The sequence below is a fragment of the Psilocybe cubensis genome, chromosome 8 (genome assembly GCF_017499595.1).
Source record: "Psilocybe cubensis strain MGC-MH-2018 chromosome 8, whole genome shotgun sequence".
Taxonomy (NCBI): Eukaryota; Fungi; Basidiomycota; class Agaricomycetes; order Agaricales; family Agrocybaceae; genus Psilocybe; species Psilocybe cubensis.
In genome coordinates this window covers 98026-118438 of record NC_063006.1, presented here as the reverse complement: position 1 = coordinate 118438, position 20413 = coordinate 98026, and the positions used below count along the sequence as shown (strand labels likewise).

General features: G+C 43.6%; 3 protein-coding genes across 3 annotated transcripts; 1 reads left to right on the top strand and 2 right to left on the bottom strand.

Moving 5' to 3' along the window:
• Positions 1-4905: 4905 nt before the first annotated feature.
• On the bottom strand, positions 4906-5591 carry JR316_0008594 (uncharacterized protein; the record flags this gene model as incomplete). Its single annotated transcript, XM_047894307.1, has 3 exons — positions 4906-4997; positions 5300-5514; positions 5560-5591. The coding sequence occupies 3 exons, from the start codon at positions 5589-5591 to the stop codon at positions 4906-4908; spliced, it is 339 nt and encodes a 112-aa protein (XP_047745766.1).
• A 4236-nt stretch (positions 5592-9827) lies between these two features.
• JR316_0008593 (uncharacterized protein) lies at positions 9828-10211 on the top strand (the record flags this gene model as incomplete). The annotated part of the gene is made up of 2 exons (XM_047894306.1): positions 9828-9840; positions 9898-10211. The coding sequence occupies 2 exons, from the start codon at positions 9828-9830 to the stop codon at positions 10209-10211; spliced, it is 327 nt and encodes a 108-aa protein (XP_047745765.1).
• A 92-nt stretch (positions 10212-10303) lies between these two features.
• On the bottom strand, positions 10304-14980 carry JR316_0008592 (uncharacterized protein; the record flags this gene model as incomplete). Its single annotated transcript, XM_047894305.1, has 9 exons — positions 10304-10505; positions 10927-11280; positions 11326-11930; positions 11979-12488; positions 12721-12826; positions 12875-13044; positions 13097-13264; positions 13450-13620; positions 13673-14980. 9 exons carry the CDS (start codon positions 14978-14980, stop codon positions 10304-10306), a joined length of 3594 nt encoding a protein of 1197 aa, XP_047745764.1.
• Positions 14981-20413: the final 5433 nt, after the last annotated feature.

The window sequence follows — 20413 nt, the reverse complement described above, 5'->3', positions numbered from 1 at the left end:
CGAATCGATACACTACATCTCTATAAGTTGGTGGAAAAAGACAAATGTGGCTCACCAGACCAACGATCCAGAAGCACTGCAATGCAACGCAACGTAATGCAAGACGACACGACAACACTTCCCTGCAAAGAAAAAGAAAAAGAAACCAACGAACACACTCAACTTAATCGAACGCTCACCTCTCTCATCAACGAGACAGTAATAGAATATGTCACCTCGTCTATTCTAGTGGGAGTGGACTGTTGTTTGATAAACAACAATGTTGAATCAAGTGTATACCCCCGACAACAAAAAAGGGGCGGAGTGGGATTGGGATCGAGAGCAGCGTGATGCTACAGGAGGCGCAGCTGACGAGGTTATGGAAGAGGAAGTGGTGTTGGTGGTGTAGAAGATGGGTTAAACTTCAAATGGAGTGGAAGGGTTTAGTGTTTGGTCGAGATTGCTTACGGGCACTGTAATCCAGCTAGCTCGTCCCTGACACGAAAGCGCCACAACTTCATTGCACCACACCCATCTTCCTCCGACAGGAGAGGACCTCAGGTGATGGAAATAAGAGGGAGAGGGTCGAGTGTGGTGTCGTTTTCACCTCAATGATGTCGCATTCGTATGTATGCTCTTCTGGACGTTTTGTTTAAGTCACAAAGTCTGCTCGAGTGTTTTCCTTGGCTTTCGTGTGGGTGTCAGACTCGGTGAGACAAATTTGAATGATGAAAAATCGCATGCGAAGGAGATTTGAAGACGGGGAATAGCGGTGAAGATTATAAGCATCAGACAGAGTATAAAGGCTTACTTACGATCACCCACAAACACGCATACCTCCCTCTCTCAAACCCGTGGGCTAACACCCGAGTCATCCTCAAGATCGACAACTTACTGCATTTTTACCCCCATTCTAACCCCCCTCAGGCCCACACGCATCTACATGCATCTACACTCGCGTACAACCCGTCGACTCAGATCTCAGTGCCTATATGCGTTCATAGCACTTCGGGGAGTCTGGCTGCGCGACTTACCTTTTCTCGTTCATACTCGCAGTTTCGTTCCCGTTAACTGAAATGGCCAGGGAGACCGAGGAAAAGAACAGGGGATAGGGGAGGATGTGGAAATGCAGTTGACGAGGGCCAGGTCGGGCGAGGACGTAGAGAAACAGAGGTGGTGGAGGTGGAACGTTGGATCGATGAAGGTGGTGCGTACATGCAGCATTCCAAAGAGCTGTTTTTCTGAGCGTTAATGTGAGTTATCAGTGTGCTTGGTGTCCTTGTTGAGAACCGATTCTTCCATTGAAATCAACCCGCGCTCGCGCTCGCGCTCTCTTGCTTGAGCCTCTGTTCGAACTAGCGCTTTGGGGTGTTGATAATGGTGGGCCCAACACAGAGCATTATGCGGGTGTTATATAACTTGCATACGTGGCACAAATGCACTAAGCGATTGTTGCATACAATATGCATCGTTCAGAGAGAAGCTGAGGCAAAGATACGCACCAAATAAATCCTCCTCCGTGATCATGAAGTTCGGTTGGATCCCCTTCCCGCACTCGAACAGACAACCTGGAAGAATATTCCGCCGTGGGTGATGTATCGGGTGTGTAAAATCTTGTGCAGCAGCACGCCGTTGAGCACACGTAGTTCCCCGCGCTCCCCTCCTAAAATCTTCTCGAGCTGCAAAGCGTGCCACTTCGTGTCGACAACGCAATTCAAGGTTGCGCTGTTATTACACGATTTGGTCACAATGAAGGTCGAGATGACTCGGTGTGAGAGCATCCCGGTGTCGGAAAGTGTTAGGATCGGGATGGGATGGATGGTACGCAGATGATGGGCATTGGTGGGACGTGCGGATTTCATTAGAAGTGTAGGTGATGTGGGCGGTTTTGGATGGGGGTTTTGTATTGAGAAAAGGAAAAGAGCTCACCGCACACTGCATCTGGTATCCCTTCCAGCACAAACATATCCTTCGCGATAGTGGTCGTCTTGTTGGTTTTTCCAGAACATTGTTATCGTTATTTCTCAGCCTGTACAGGCTGGTATTATGGCCAAATCAACGGACGGAGAGTGCGAAAAAAGAGAAACACGCACAGAATGGCTCAAGCTTCGTTTTGGGGTGCATACACGGTAGTGTATACATTGTGCATCGTAACAGAAACCGTTATTCTTGCGTTTGTATGCACCAGTTATCCCTAGTCGAATATGAAGAGGCGGTGGAGATATTGATTTTCGAAAAGGGGACATTTAAATCAGACATATCAGTTACAGTAAAACAGGAACCAAAAGGACACGTACTAATAACGAAGGGTCGTTTGTGGAGGCGCCGCTGAAGCCAGACGAGACGACGAGACAGACGACGCGTTTTAGTTGGCACCCCATGGGAGAATCCTGCGTACACTGTATGCAGAATATTCCCACACTCGGCTGAATATCGGCGAGGAAGTCCGTGGGAGAATTCTGCGTACACTATACGCAGAATATTCCCACACTCGGCTGAATATCGGGAGAGGTTGACCGTGGGAATATTCTGCGTACACTGTACGCAGGATATTCCCACGCTCACCCGCAAGTCAAACTTACAAATTAAGACAAAAAGAATGAGGACGAGAACACAAGTTTATTTCGAACAAAAATTTGACTAAAAATGGAAGAAATTACAAATATCCATTCCACAAGAGGCTTTGTGGTTGAGGGCGATGCAACCAAAAAATATCTGCCTTTCTGGATAGCAAATACAAAACAGTTGCATGTACACGGTCATCTTTTTGCCTACATTACAGGAATTAAATTGACAAATATTAAAACTAAAGAGCACACACCTTATACCCCTTTCCCAGGATTTGATAGCTTTTTTGACACGCTTGTGTAATTGGTAAACATCTGCCGCTGTGTAGTGAAAATCTAATGCGATACCGCTGATGCGACGGACACCAAAATGCAAACAATCAAATTCATTGAGCAACAATGCCCACGAATTGGCTTCAACAAAGGAAGTCTGATTTGCTTTGGGTAAAAGAGGCAAAGAATAAACCCAACAATGCCTGTTGCCAACCCGTCTAATCCCAGGAGAGAACAACTCTGGATAAGGATCGTAATCCAGCACAACGAGAACATGACCGCGAGATGAACTATACCCAACATTTATGTTGTCCCTGATAGACTGTATTCTGCTTTGGATATGGCAGTCCATTTTCAAAGTTTGCGATGGAATAGAAAGAACAAATTTCAAGCCACGGGAATGATATTTTGCAAGAAATTTTTGCGCGCGCTTGAGGTCGGCGGAAGATTGCAACAGAGAGACTTGATGTCCAAAGGTAGCATTTGGATACAAGCTGTACACCTTCTCAAAGGTAACAAAATTCATGACGCTGGCTGCAGTAGAACAAAATTGAAGTTAACATTGTTTTGACACATGACATTGGGGACATACTGCTATGATACCCCAAAATGCACTCTACCACCGATTGACAAGTCGTAATCAGTTGGACAAAAGAACCTTGGCACCATAGGTTAACGACCACTCCAGTGGTATTGTAATGTTGATGAAGAGGATGTTTCTGAAGGACGATTTTTTCCATTTTCAAAATTTTTTCCGCTGTGGTGTTGTCCGGATATTTGGGATGCGGCATGATAGTAAATCCAATGGACATCATCCAGGAAAGAACGGGAAGAGCATATCTGTGCTCGACATACATGTCCATGTCACCCGGAATCCATATATTAGCACGATTGATTACGAAACTTTATGTAAGTAAAGCGAGTTCTTTTATCCCCACAACCCACTGTACAAAAATATGTCCTTGCCAATTGTCCCCATCAGTAAATCATTGATGCCATCAAAATTGCGTGATTAATACCGGTTTTTTACTTAACCGGTATGCTTGACTTAATAATCGGTTACTATCATAGAATTTCTGTTAGTTTTTGTTCCTACCAAGGGGATATGGAAATTAAAATACTAGATATTAGCTAGGTAGATAGGTTAGCTGCCATATGGTAGAAAACAAAATTAGATACCATTACATTATGACTTTTTAATTGCAAGTTAAACATTTTGACGCAGATAATCATCGCTCATAACCAAAAATTTTATAATAATGACCTCATTCAACTGATTTAAGGCCATTAATTAGTCACAATCAATTACATACCAACTGTTTTGCATGCTTTATACACCTCTAACGGCAAGTAGAGGTAAATAGAATGCTTTATTGTTATCAAAAAAAATTTAGCATGAATGACTAGCAGACTGTGGTGGCATAGAATAAAGAATAATAAACATTATGTATCTAGCTATTATCTTTAATGCCACTTCAAATAACTTGTCATATTAAACTTGTTGTGCTGTTCATACTGGCCATGAATTAATAAGCAGACTGTGGGAATAACTTGCATATAGTGTATGCAAGTTATTCTCACGGTTGCCGCACTTTGCATTGAGCAACTTGAACTTCTCTGGTAATTCCTGATATATTACTGAGATGCATTGCATATACTTTAGGTAAAATACAAGTATTTTTGGCAATAATAATTATTTTCAGTCCTAGTTTAGATGATCTTATTATATTTTACTTGCTGTGGTGTTTGTACTGGCCGTGAATTAATAAGCAGGTCGTGGGAATATCCTGCGCACACTGTACGCAGGATATTCCCACGGTCACTACACTCAATTTGCATTGAGCACTGGCCACTTTAGTCAAGAGATGGTCATTTTGAATAATGTTTTCCATGCATTGAATGTATTTTGGGGAAGAAATAATGCACTAACACTTGCAAATTATGCTTGAAATATGTTTTCACACAGCCAATTGTGTTCACAGCAACATCAAACTATGCCAAAAAGAAATATGCGCACCAAACAAATGTTTTTGCACACAATATTGTTTCACTCTTGATGCACTTTTCAAAAATAAGAAAATTATATTTATGGGAAATATGTCCCCACTTGGGCAGCCATACACATGAGCATTCTTCCATCAGTTTTCCATACGGGATTCTCCCAGCAGATCTGGAATTCTTCAATATTTAGCAGGTATGAAAATTATAATAGACAAGTTCTTCCTTACAATTAGGCCTTATAACCTGTGCAGCTATTTTTTGTGTCTGACACAACTAAGCTTGTAGTAGACCTAAGTCATAGTAATTAATCATAACCTTGCCCAGTATCTGGCTGTGCATTCAGAACATATTAATATATATTAACTATGTTATATAAATCTAGATTAAAAAATATTTTATACAATTGTGAGATGTAAAGTCTTGTCATGCCACGCTTTGCGTTGGACCACTAAAACAAGTAAAATGCAAAACGGTAGAACCTGAAATAACCAGGCCAGTCTTGAACTGGAGAAGACGAAACAGCAAATGTTCATTGGGTTTGAAGATAAGAGCAAATAAATTTTTGGGACGGAAGGCGCGGCGCATATAGCCCGAAACGCGGTTGTTTAGCTCCTTGCAAGTCCAAGAGAAACGGTAGAGGGTTTTCAGATCCATCTGATCCATGTACACATCGTCCATGGGAGGCGGAAAGACTCTAAAAAATAAGTAATAACCAAATGAGATAAAACAGTGAACATACTGTTGGAAACGGGGGGATAACGCGGAAGCCATGGGTAAAACAGTGCGGAGAAAAGTGCATTGTCTATACTACGTCAATAAATATATTAACCGTAAGCCGATAGACGCCCGACATAGGGGAAGAACAAATTGGTATGCGTGAGAAACGATCATGAATCAGAAAATCAAATTCAAATAGTACAGAACGCCCAGAACCCAAGAACGCATAATTATTTCTATTTGAACTCTGATTGATGAAGCTACCGATATCAAGGAACGTGTGTGCCTGCACAGTTCTATTTCCAACCTTTCAGACCCATAGTTCAAAGAGTGCATTTGTTCCATCTCTAAGTATTAGTACAATATATAAGCACGTTGGCTAGACGGTTCCACATGGTTTTAAAAATTAAACAACAATGCAAAAAAGTGAATTGAGTAGGACTATTGTTGTTGGGTATAATTAATTTTATGGAAACGCACATTCACATTGCGATCAAAACAAATCAAAAACAACCTTTAAAGTAACCAATGGTAAAAAGAAGTCGTAGAATGAATTGGAAAGGGGTTGCTTAGGGGGTCCGGTGACCGCTTAAGGAAAATACCAATAGCGGTAACGACATTGATCGCATCAATAATATTTTGATGGGGACAATTGGCGAGGACATTTTTGCTCGCTGGGTTGTGGGGATAAAAGAACTCATCTTTACTTACGTAAAGACTCGTAACTACGTCACCAACTACCCCGCGTCGTACTCGATTGCGACCACTACCCGTCCTCCTCCCCCTCAAAATTCTGAATCCTCTGAATCCTCAATAACATCGTACTCCTCCTCTATTTCCTCAAGATCCATGTCAAGGTCAAACCCTGCATGCTAGACTCGCCCATACTGTCTGAAGCTGAAGCATGATTTGAAATTTGAATTTACAGAGGATGTAGAGACTGTATTTGGGACAATCTGGGTATCCAGAGGTTCAATTTTGATGGAGGTGGGATGTGTAGGTATGTCCCTTTCATTGTCTGTTTTATCTGCAGAGACTGGGTTCATTAACCGCCCGGACCTGCCATCTAATCTTAGAAGCAGTTCACCTGCGCCATGATATATGATTTTTTGGCTCAAATTACAAGTCATTTTTTTCTCAAAAAAAATTTTTTTCGTGACCTTGTAAAAATGAATTTTATTATAAAAGAAACCTATCTAAATGATTCTGTAGACAACTTTTTTTTAAGTTGTGGAAGGTTGTTGTTGAGGCAAATCGTGTTTTTTTCACTAAGTCCGAGTCACAAAACGAGGATTCCCTCAAATCCAAACCGTTTGTCCCAGGCCTTCTGTGAATCTCTCTCTTTTCGCACTCCGATCAATGTTTGACGACATAAATAAAGACAACATTTGTACAAACATATCACTCGGTACCTGCCTTATCTAGAAAAGAGACGAGATTCACAGAAGGCCTGGCTCGCGAGGCTAGGATTAGTCAGCCGGTGATGTTCACGCGCTCGGGCCATGCCAACAGCCTTGAGCTTGCCCTCTTAACTTGCGTTGCGTTTGTAGGCGACGCGCTGTGCACAGTTTACGCAGTAGCAGTATCTGACGGATTGAATTAGTCTTATAATTGGGGCACAAAATATGAATTGCATGGGTTTTCGAGTGAAACATCTGGGAGGAAGAGTAGACGGCACTAAGGTTGCGCTATCGGCAGCGTTTTTGACATTCTCATCTGCGTAGTAATTATCCAATTGTCTTTTTACTGCTCCTTACTGTTTGTACACCGTGTAATGTACTCACATCAGTTAAACGGGAGTACGGGGTGTATAATAAACATTGTGACACATTACCTCTGTACGCAGAATCAGCCAAGGCACTCAACAATTGGTCAGTATACATTTTCACTTGAGCTCACAGAAGACACTCACTTCATCTCCCTTTGTACGCTTTTCAACACTCACTTCCTGTTCAAACTATTTTCCATCTCCAACACTTTGCAGACCAACCGTGGATCAATTCTTTGTATGCTGAGTAGTCTAGTACTCGGGGTGAAGTCATGCTCAACTGCGCTTTCCGCTACTTACGACTACAGTAGGGTGGATTCAAGAGAACAATAGCACTGTATTGTACATAGCACCATCTGTAGAAACACCATGAATCACTCAATGCACAGGATCCCACGGGGCACCAGGAAATCAGCGTGGTTAGCCCGCGTGCGACCTATTTTTGCGTGCCACGCATAAATGCGAATCAGCAAATTTGCGTGTCTTTCACATGACTTTGCGTGCGAAATGCTACATGTTGCGTGTGCATGGAACGTAAACGCGTGCAGTGTTATTGAGGTAGCGTGCTATTTGCGTGCAAAATTCCGTATAAAACTCACATGAAGAGTAGTGTATAGTAAGCTATTTTCTGCAAGAATTGTAGTATGCTATGCATCCAGTTGGACTAAGTAATTAATGGTCATCCTACTTTGTATGACATAATGGTTTTGAAGATGTCCTTATTCTTGCTTTCCAGCCAACCTTTTGCAGGAACAAGGTTTGAATAAACTTTTTCTGGGTCGCCTAGAAGGTCATACATTTTCTTCTTTGCCGGTGTAAGAGCCTTGTCTACTTCACATGAATAAAGAGTTAATGATGGATCAGACAGTATATCATTGTCTGTGGGGATCTTCCATGCTTGTTCCCAAATTGACCTGACTTGGATCTCACAAAGTCTGTATCTATCACCCCACAAAGATTCAACTATATTTGATTGACCCACAAATCTCACAGTATCAGGTTTTACTCCAGGATCCTGAATTGGCAACCTCGCCACCAGCGTACGCCAAATAAATCCTTGTTGTTCTTCAGATGAATTAAACGAGCGGGATAACAGAATGATCCATGCTTTGCCAAAACTCCTCTTCCTCGTCAAATTCGTTTGTGTAAAGGCTTCTTTGAAAGAGTAAGATCTTCCATCTCGCTCAAAATAAAGCATTGTCATTTCATAGTGTAAAAAAACTGAGCGTGGAGCTTATACCTGCACTCAGAGACTTGTCTGCTATCAGGTAGTGAAACTCGAGGAACAAGACACATAGATCCCAAACAGGAACACAAATGCATACCACAAGATACTCATTTAACGAATTCATTGAGTTTCACCTTTTAATTTATTTGAGATCTTTCAAACATTCAACATTAATGCCAAAATCAAAGTTCAATCTATCTAATGGTACATCCGGACGTATTTTTGCATTAAACTACCCCAAAACGCATTATTTCGTACTAGCGTGCAAGAATAAACTGCTTGCGGGGCCATCGCGTGCAGATTACAGTTGTTTGCGTGCCAATTGCACGCACTTAATTGGGTTGCGTGCTATTGCGTGCCGTCGCGTGCCATCGCGTTCTCGTGGGAAAGTGGGTCGCGTGCTGCCTGCGTGGTAAATGCGTGCAATTGAGTGCACCTAGCGTGCTGTGGTGTCACGCTGGTGGTCGTTCAACAACATGAATTGCATGCCAAATTGACAAAATTGTTGTTTTTCTCCAAGTTCACCGTTTGATTGGATATTACCGATCATAAACCGTTGCCGATCGTATTGCCAAATCTTGGTTGCGGAGTCGGAGATTATTGCAAGGCCACGCCGAGGGACACGGCATACCAAGCCGTCCCACAAGCTCATTGTTTGTATGGCCCCTCTAAACACCAAATTGTTTCATTGAAGTTCTACTGGTTCCGAGAGCCAAACACCTACATCAACTAAACAGACAGTAGATTACAAAGCAATGTAAACCAATACAATAAATTTTTTGTCTTACAAATGCACCCAAATTTCGGGGCCCGGTTTACAATGTTAAGTAATATTTTTATTAGCTTTACAATATCCAAACAATTATTTGTTTTACCCTGCAAAATCAAGTAAGAATTTTCGTATGTTTACGACAAGTCCGGTTGACCGGCCATTACATAACCGGTCAACATAGGGGCCGAATGTCTTGCCCCGGCGCGTGTATTAAATATAACATATGATCGCTCATTTGAAGTTTCACACACGGTAAGCGTTGTATTTCCATACGTATACATAAAATAAACACGCTAATCCGTTAAAAAATCGTCGATATCGAGCTCATCGTCGACGACGATGACCAAAACGGGCGTGGAAAAGCGCGCCGCAGTCGTCAACGATGGCGGCGCGCTTCTTTTTTTCAACACCATCACCACCACCACCACCACCACCACCACCACCACCACCACCACCACCAAACCCGCCACAGCGCGCCAGCAACTCGTCACCATCATATAACGAGATCACCGAAGACTGGAAATGGATGAGAATGGTGAGTTTTCAATATTAAAAGCATGAACTAACTGTTAATTTTTTTTTGCACTCCCAGGAGTACAATTCGGCCTCGCGATCAATCGCGACGGCCTCAGGCTCAACGTCGCCGTCGATGGCCGCAACGGGCACGCAAAAATCGGCGTCAACGTCAATACCGACAACAAGGTCGAGATCGTTGTCAGCGTAGAAGAGCCCGCAACCGGGCGAGTCGACACCGAACCCGTCGTTTCGACCCACGGCGAAATTCGAGAGCGGGAGGAACAGGTTGTCGCAGTCGAAAATCGTATCGAGAACTCGGGGACCGTCAAAGACAGCGACGTCGAGATGCGCGATGGGGAGGGGGATGATCAGGACATCGAGATGGAGTAAAGGGTCCGTTGTACAACCATGAAATATCATTTTATTTTTCCAAATCTACTCTTGTGAATACAACACACGTTTAAACAGACTGGGGAGAGCCATTATAACCCCGCGCGTCCTCCTTCGATATGTCCTGTACACTCTGCCAGGCCTTCAACGGACTCCGCGCGTGCATGCGCATCACACGCGCGCGCATGCGCATCAAACGCGTGGACGCGCGCATCAAACGCGCGCGCATGCGCATGCGCATCAAACGCGTGGACGCGCGCATGCGCGTTTGATGCATATCCGTTCCCACTCCCCCTATATTCATGAGAAGGCGACAAAGACATGACGTCAAACTCTGAATAGTGAGGATGTGGGGGTGGGGACACATATGAGCTTGTCCTGTAGTTCTGGTTCTGGGTTGAAGGAGGCGGAAACTGTGATTGAGGGCGTGGGTACGCGTACGTGTGTGGATATTGTTGTAAAGTATGTGGATGTGAATGCGATGGAATGTGGGGACTTGAGTGCGAGTTTGGTTGAGTGTACAAATGCGAATATAGGCAAGTTACAATAAAATTTTAGTTAAATATCAATACACTTCCTTACCGAATCACGCGAAAATCAAGAAAAGATACGTGTATTACTCGCCAAGACAAGGATACATCTAAAAAGGTGTTAGTAGAGGTACAAGAGAAATCACGACAGACTCACATGAAGCTACAGTTAGTATTCAGCGAACCTGAGTTCATCTAGGTCACCCCGGACCTCATCCTCGTTGCTTTCCTCCTCCTCCTCCTCCTCCTCCTCCTCCTCTTCAGAATCGGTATGCTGGTCGCTGTCGTCTTCATTGTCATCAGAATCGGCGCTGTTTTCAGGTGCCACTTCAGCCTGGTCCTGAGCGTCTTGCTCCTGGTCTGAGGCCCCATCTGGTTCCAGATCAGGATCGGGAGCTTCATGTGCCTCGCGGCATTTTTTGCGAGAGGCAATGTCGTCTGCACGTCGGTCTTGCCTAAGAGAATCGGTAGCGGCTCGCGTGCTAGCGTGGCCAACTCCACCCCCTCTGTACAGCATGACCATGTCGCGATCCACAAAACTGTAAAAAATTAGTAAAGGGTAAGAAGTGACTAAATGTACTCACAAATTGACATAATATCTCTCCCATTCTTCCCCTTCATTATTTTCTTTGCTTCTATAAGCTACAGATGGGCCGAGAGTCGGTATTTTTCCAAGAATGAAGCGAGGGATCAAATGGGTTGCACGAATTACGAGGGATGGGTCCACAAAACCAAACGACGCAGAGTCATTGATATCACCAAACGCCAACTGTGGAAGCCTTCTATATTTCCAACCGTAATGGCAATCTTCACAAACACCCAGCCATCGGACATGAAGAAAATCCACTTTGTGCTTGGAGGCACGGTAGTAATCATCAGGGGTAGATATTACCACATTGGCGTGGTAGATTCCAATGATACGGGCATACCAATAAGGATGAACCTGCTGATCTGCACCTTTGTTGCTAGCAAGTACCATGATGTCACATCGGGAAGAGTTTGGCTTCAAGGTATCTTGTATTTGACGCATATCATACGAAGTATAGTTGATGCGTAGAACCTGATGTTTGTAAATTCGGTCATCGAGTATTGTGATTTGGAGTCGCTCATGGGTACCAATGCTATCACTGAATTCGTTTACCCCTGATAAGCGGGCATAAAGGTGAGTTTTGAGACGAAGCATAAAGTCCTAAATACGACATTGAGTATATAAAAACAAGCAAAAAATCCGGCTTACCCTTGTTGCCAGATCGTTTTGGTTTTGTGACATCCAGGGTAGTATATCTAACTTTCGACGCACGTCTGATGAGATGTGATAATGTAAATCAGGAGGAGTGGGCTCCAGTAACTCCCTGTCCTCACGCAGCAGCTTGCGTATCTCGACACGGTTAGTGCGGTGTACCACACATTCTCGGTAGATGTGTTTGGCGATACCTTGAATATGATCACCTTTCTTGACCCGTTTGTAGAAGAGTTTCGCTCTCTTGTGCTCGCTTTCGCCCATCTGAGTGCTCGTGCCGTCAGTGGTGCCAAATTGGCGAATGGAATCGACGTAATCGGGAAGGGAATGCAATTTGTACGTTTGCATATTGAACGTGCGGGTCTTGGGTTCATTGGGTTGAGTCGGAGGTACTGGCAGACCCGCACTCGCTGCCTTTTTGGCCTTGGCTGCCTGTCTTCTTCCTCTAGCGGCTGTTTCTGATGGAAGCTCGCGAGTGGCGTACTGACTACAAACCTCCTTTTGGAACTGACGAAGGAGATCACATAACCGAGTACACGAATTCCCCAACTCGTCCAGAGTGGTATCGGTGTGAAGTCAAAGCTTGGCTAGGGCGTGCCATGTTGCCATTTCAAACAAGAGGTTTTGAATAATTTTATTGTGTGCAGGTTCTGGCAACAAGCCCTCAAAGACTGGTATAGAGCACTATTATGGAATCATTAACAATTAAAATCAAACATCACACGCAATTGAGGCCTACCTGAAGGAGATCTTCAAAATCCCGTGCTGCCAGTTTCTTCATATCTGAAGCATTCCTAGCAAAACGTCGGATAGTTGTGAGGCCGAAAGGGGAGACTTGGCGGTATCTAAATCTATAGTTAGTTTGAGTAAGAATCGAGATATCACGACAATACCTTTCGTTCAGAGTTGCAATGGCGTTCTGGTTGCTAGAGGTATAAAGAATCCGGAGTAGGTGACTAAATAGGGCCTTCCAGACACCCAGTTCCACTTCGTGCATGAAGTCGACAGTAAACATCCGATAAAAGTTGAAGCCATATTCAAATAAAGCCTTGGAAAAAGCGTTCTATGTAATATTCTTAGACAAAATACGTAGATATGAGGAAATAAAAATATACCCGAGTTGGAAAAGCAGAGGTCTGTTGCAGCGAGCCATTAACCGCCTTGCTGTTAACCTTTTTCCCCAAGAACAATGCTTTACGGGCAGTTTCGATGTCAAATTGACGAGTTTCGCTGTCAACGCGAGCTAGCTTGAGCCGGTTTCGCATATCCATCTTTGATCCAACCTTTGGGACATTCATAGTTTGAATTAAACAACGTGGACACAAGCAAGTGCCGCGACACTTGCAGCAGGACTGCAGCATTCTGCTTGTACATTAGTTATCAAACGAAATAACGAGTAGATGTTGACTTACTTTTCGGGGTAGTCATTTGAACTAAAAATAAAACGGAGATACATAGCTCGACATACTCTGTCGGCCAGTTCTACGGCCTCTCCTTCAGCATACGCTCGTTTGACATCCTCATCAAGTAATAGCCCCCACACGCCTGTATTGACCTCGCGTCTCATATGGGTGAGCATTTCAGATGTCGCAGCTTTGCCAAACTGTCGCTGATGCCAATCTTGAAAAGTGTCTGTGAGCTATGACCCAAACGTTAATATGAATAGTACATGCCAGTCAATACAAACTTACTTTAGGGATATACGCAATATGATGCGCAGCGAATTCTTTAGGTTTCCCTCTGGTGTATTTTGACTGGTTGAGGATATACATAAGGATCGGCCATATAGAAGCATCGCCAAAACTGGTCAGGTGGGTAGAATCTGAAAAAATCCCGATACCAACGACAAAGGGCTCCAGGTGTCTGTGGGGACCTGTGCGTGGCTCTGACTTGATCTTTTCATACTCTTCATTGAAAATGTCCGCCACGTAGGACTCTGAGAATAAGCGTTTGGGTGGTTCGTCGGGTGAGGGACGCCAAAATTCTCTGTACGGTATGGTCATATACGTCTCAGAGGTGCATTCTGCAAAGGCCTGTTTGATAACTTCTAGAGGTTTTCGATACATGACGTTTTCAACAACAAATTGAGGAGCCTCCTCTTCCGAATCGAATATGAAACCGTCGCATGGCACTGGTATTGAAAAGCTGCCCTTGATCCACCCAGCTTCCGGTCGACACACTTCTGACAAAGTAGGATCTGTAGAATTTTTTTGGGTAGAGATTTCGTCCAGACGCGCTGCCTCTCGAGCAGTAGAAAAGGAGGAATCAAAGTCCTTGGGGTCAAAATCCGGGTCCAGTACGACTTGGTGAATCAATTTGTCGGTATCAGCGTAGGATTTAGTACCGTGGCCGTTGTAAAACCAAGACATGATAAGTTGAGTAGAACGATTTTTGAATAGCAAGCTCTTGTCGTCTTTTGGCTCAGAATCCAAGGACCAATCCGAAGGTAGGGCCATTGGTGTTCCCTCTGACGCCTTTCTCAAAGAGTCGGCTGGGTCTTTGGCAATATTTGGAGAATCGGACACTGATGACAGTGTGAAATGTTCGTCAGGAGTAATAGAAGGGGGACCATAGGTATACTCTCGAAATATCCCATAGCCATTCATTGGTGTTCGATACAGACTCTCCACAGATGGAGGTTCCTGAGGCTGAGGTGGTTCCTCCTCCACGACTGGTGGTATAATTAGAGGAGGTTTGGGTGGGACCTCGTCTCGGAAGCGCTGTGGCAATCTAATAACGCGTGGAGGAAGTCCTCTGGGCCGTTCAATGGGAGGTGGTGGTGTCGGGGGATGTGGTGGTGGTGTTGGTGATTTAGGTGGAGGCGCAGGGGGCATTGGAGGTGGTACCATATCCACATCAAGATACTCATGATGGACATCAACGTCCATAGGCCCGGGCTCATTATTCAGGGTTGCCTGGTGCGAAGAACCACTGGCAACATTACTGTTCTGATTCTGCCTGCTGAAGTTTTCCTGGAACCCCTTCAGGACCTTGCTCATTGCAGCAGGATATTTTTTACATTTGTTGGTATGCTGCTTCAAGAAGCGACCTGGTACAAAGAGTTTATGGCACCCTAAGCAGGGTCTTTTTTCGTCGGACATAATTACGGCCTGCTGAAGTACAACTATCCACGCAATGAGCCTGGATAGGGAGTAGAAAATCCTTGCCCAAGCAATGAGCCTGGGCAGGCGAACGACACCCTTATCCCAGCAATGAGCCTGGATAGGGGGTATGTTGTACAAGGCACTCAGTCAGTATGGTAAACGACTAATATTGATCTAGACTACCTGTTGTACAAGGCACTGTACGTAGTAAGATGTAAGTAAATATATACTGAATGGGATAAGATAATGTAAAGCCCACCTCAGTCAGTATGGTAAACGACTGAGGTGGTTGAATAGACTGAGTGGGGGTTATAAGCAGTCACTGAGAAATAATAGTAAACAAAGATGAAAATTTCCTTTGGGGAGGCAGACCTCCCCGATCATCCTCACTGTCCTTTTTTGGATGCAGGCGCTTGATGCGCCTGCCGTGCACATATAGCGACGCCAAGTCCGCTTGTGCTTTTGATAGGCGCTGTACCCTGGATTGGTACGTCCCTGTCAGGGTTTCTCCAGTTTCCCCTCTTTATCTTCACAGAATTATCTTATTCTTTCATTATCTTATCAATTATCTGATTAGATAGTTTATTTCTTTCATCACAGCCTTCTTGCTCCACTTCTTTCTAGTAAATTCTATATGATTCCTAGTCTTACTCATCCTTTTTCTATATGATGTCACTTTTATTCTTTAACCTTCCTTTATGATGTAATGTAGGGAATATTCTAGAATAGCTGTAGAGTATAAATACTGGACTTGTAGGTAGCTGTAGCTTCAGCTTCAATCTCTTAGGATATCCACTATCATTGGTGTGATCTCTTAGAACCATTGAATCTCTCTCACTCTCTTATTCTCTCTTTGCTCTCTTACTCTCCCTCTGCTCTCTCTTTCTCTCTCTTGCTTAATCTTTGTTGGTGGCCTTGTCACACTGATTATAGTGTTGCCCTGACAGAAGATTGAAGCTCTCTCAAGACAACTCCACCATCTCTCTTTCAACACCAAACTCTTCACCTCTTCAACCTCTTCAACACCATCACCTCAACCTTCTTCCTCCACTTCCAACCCACCAACCTCTTCATCAACCTCTTCACCAATCTTCTTACCAATCTCTACATCTCCACCAATCTTCAACATCCTCCTCAAAACCTTTCCTCAAGACCTTTCCTCAAGACTTTTGGCTCATCATCTTTCCTACTCTCTGTTGTGTGCTGTGTGTGAACTTAGTAGATAGGGATACCAACTGTTGGGGCAGACACAGTCCTACTAGTGTTCTGTTTTTGGTGGTCTAGGAAATATCCAGTAACCCTGTGATCCTAGGTTTAGAGCCCTGAGTGGTGTGACAACTGGGTATCCAGTAGATAGATATTTTTTTAGAATACTTAGTATAGTTTCAAGGGCACTTTCAGTAGATAGCTTCTCCCACACACACATCAGAGAGCCTACCTACCCCTACCCATGGACATGGACCCCTCCCAATTGCCTCCCACCACTCCTTCTGTGGAAAAGCTCATGCATCAGGTCCAGCTCCTTACCCAAGAGTTGAATTTTCTTAGACAGCAGCAGCAGTCATTATCCACTCCACCACACCCTCAGCAACCAGTCAGTCAGTCACCATCACCACCACCACCACCACCACCTGCTGCTCTAGATATTCACTCTTTCCCTACCCCTCATGTTGCCCCTTCCTGTTCACACTCTGCCATTAAAGTTTCACCTCCAGATCCATTTGATGGTTCTATGGAGAAGGCAGAAAACTTCCTCAGTCAGCTTAAATTATATTTCTATGGGAAAGGGATTACAGATGACTTTCAGAAAGTTATTTGTGCTCTATCTCATATGAAAGGAGGTACTGCTGGGAAGTGGGCATATGAGAAGACTAAAGTAATAGACAATGCTCAGTCCCAAGAAGGTCTTTGGGCTGACTTTGTTTATGAATTTAGGGAAGTGTTTGCAGATCCAGACCCCTCCAACACAGCTAAGCATAAAATGCACATGCTCAAGCAAGGCAGACAGACTGCTGATGAGTATGTTGCTAGCTTCAGGGCTCTGATCTCAGATACTGGGTATAATGATGCTGCTTTGGTAGACCAATTCAAGGCTGGGCTTAATGAAAATCTTAGGAATGCAGTCTACTATGTTCCTGACATGCCCAAAACCTTGGATGGATGGATTAAATGGAGTACTAGGCTAGATAGGCAGTGGAGACAGAGTGAGGCCTTTACCAAGTCTCTTTCCTCCTCCTCTTCTTCTCCCTTCCTTAAAGCCCCAACTCCCAAGGCTGTTCCTAAGCCTACTCCAAATCCTCCAGTCTTTTCCAACAGCAGCTCAAGGACCTTTGGTGCTCAGGCAAAGCAACCAGATGTAGTTCCCATGGAGGTTGACTCTGGATGGAAGTCAGTTAGGCCAATTGTTTGCTTCAAGTGCAGAAAGCCTGGTCATAAGGCTGTAAACTGCAGGTCATCAGTTAACATCAATGCTATGACCCATGAAGAACTGGCTGACTACTTTGGGAAATTAATCTTGGAAGGCAAGGAGCAGAAAGATGAGGAAAAGAAAAATTTTTAGAAGCACCATTGGTGAAAGACATGTCCCAATGGAATAGATTTAATGTACTAGAAAATGAAATTGACAGACTTGATCCTCAGTCTTCAGATTCTGGTGCAGAAATCATGTCTTCTTCTTCCTCTCTTTCTACCTTCCCTGAAAAGATCTACATCCTCAACCATAATCCTAAAACCTCTACCCATTTGTCTGTCATCTTAAAGACAATGGACACAGAGAAAAGGTTATCTGTTGATGCTTTGCTTGATTCTGGAGCTACTGGCCTCTTTCTGCATTCTGGTTTTGTGAAGTATCATAATCTCAACACAAGGAAACTTCCTAGAGCCATTCCAGTCTATAATGTTGATGGTACTCTCAACAAGAGTGGCTCTATCCATGAGGAAGTAGACTTAATTATGGTACACAAAAACCATACAGAAAGGGCCACCTTTGCTGTTTGTGACTTGGGAGACAAATCTGCTATCATTGGACATACTTGGCTTTGGCACCATAATCCAGATGTTGATTGGAAGACAGGGGATGTCCAGTTTATTAGATGTCCCTCTGACTGCCAAATGGAAGCCAAAAGAGCCAGAAGAAAGAGGCAGAGAATAGCTGCAGTCAAAAGGAGGAAACTCCCTCAATTTGATGAAGAAGAAGATGATTCTATTGAAGATTCTTCTGATTCTGAGATTGAGCCTGAGGATAGAATTTTTATCTCATACCTTCATCCTCAGAAGCAGTCTATTAATGCTACTTCTACTATGTCTCAAAGATTAGCAGAAGAGTCTCATCAGCAAGCTGATTCCCCTAAGAAAACCTTTGAAGAAACTGTTCCTAAGCACTATCATCAGTTTAAAGGTGTTTTTTCAAAGGAATCTTTTGATAGGCTACCAGACAGAAAGCCTTGGGATCATGCTATTGAGCTGAAACCTGGTTCTGAACCTTACAGATCCAAGATTTATCCTCTTTCTCCCAATGAACAAAAGGAACTTGATGCCTTTTTAGAGGAAAATCTGAAGTCTGGCAGGATTAGACCCTCCAAGTCACCTATGGCCTCCCCTGTATTCTTTGTCAAGAAGAAGGATGGATCTCTTAGGCTTGTCCAGGACTATAGGAAACTGAATGAAATGACCATCAAGAACTCCTACCCCCTTCCATTGATTTCTGACATCATCACCAAACTCAGCAAAGCCAAATACTTCACCAAACTTGATGTTAGGTGGGGATTTAACAATGTCAGAATCAAAAAGGGAGATGAATGGAAAGCAGCCTTTAGAACCAATAGAGGGCTGTTTGAACCATTGGTCATGTTCTTTGGTTTAACCAATAGTCCTGCTACCTTCCAAACTATGATGAATGATATCTTTATTGAGCTCATTGATGGAAATGTTGTCATTGTCTACATGGATGACATTTTAATTTTCACTGAGACTCTTGATCATCATAGAGAGGTAGTCAAGCAAGTTCTGCAAATCTTAGAACAGAACAAACTCTACCTTAAAGCAGAGAAATGTGAATTTGAAAAGGAAAAGATTGAATATCTTGGACTAATCATTTCACAAGGCAGGATTGAGATGGATCCTGTCAAGGTAGAGGGAGTTTCTAAATGGCCTGAACCTGAAAATGTCAAGGATGTCCAATCATTCTTGGGATTTGTTAATTTTTATAGAAGGTTCATAGAGGATTTTGCAGACATTGCTAAGCCCCTTCATGAATTGACAAAGAAAGGAACAGTCTGGAGATGGAGTCTTAGACAGCAGGAAGCCTTTGACCAGTTAAAGAAGAAAGTCACTTCTTCACCTGTCTTGATTTTCCCTGATGATAACAAGCCATATAAAGTTGAAGCAGACAGTTCAGATTATGCTACTGGGGCTGTTTTATCTCAGGAAGGATCAGATGGGAAATGGCATCCTGTAGCCTTTATGTCTAAGAGTCTATCTGAAGTAGAAAGGAATTATGAGATCCATGACAAAGAGATGCTGGCTATTATCAGAGCACTAGATGAATGGAGACATTATCTTGAAGGAACCCAACATTCCTTTGAGATTTGGACAGACCACAAAAACTTAGAGTACTTTATGGTTGCCCAAAAGCTCAGCAGAAGGCAAGCCAGATGGTCACTCTTCCTGTCCAGATTTGATTTTACTCTTCATCATAGGCCTGGTAAAAGATCTCTTAAGCCAGATGCTTTGTCTAGGAGACCAGATCATAAAAAGGGAGAGAATGATAACCAAAATGTAGTTCTCCTCAAACCTTCCTACTTTAAAATCCAGGCTCTCAAGCAGGGTCATGCTACCATTACTGGTGCAGAAAATGATCTTCTTAAGAAGATTAGAGAAGCTAAGGAGATGGATGAAAAGGTGGTCAAGGCAGTTCAGGAGCTCAAGAAATCTTCTACCAAGAAGATTGAAGGACAGGAATGGTCAGAAGAACAAGGCCTTATTCTCTACAGGGGGAAGGTGTATGTTCCCAAGGACAAAGATCTTAGAAGAAAGATTGTGGAACTGCACCATGATGCCTTCATTGCTGGACATCCAGGGAAATGGAAGACAATTGAGCTAGTCTCTAGGAATTATTGGTGGCCAGGAATGTCACATTTTATTGCAGCCTATACCAGAGGTTGTGATAGATGCAACAGAACCAAAACCTTTCCAGCCAAACCTCTTGGCCTTTTAATTCCTACTGAGATTCCCTCTGATGTCTGGCAATGCATCTCTGTGGACTTTATTATGGGGTTACCAGAATGTCAAGGGTATAATGCTATTATGGTGGTTGTGGATAGACTTAGT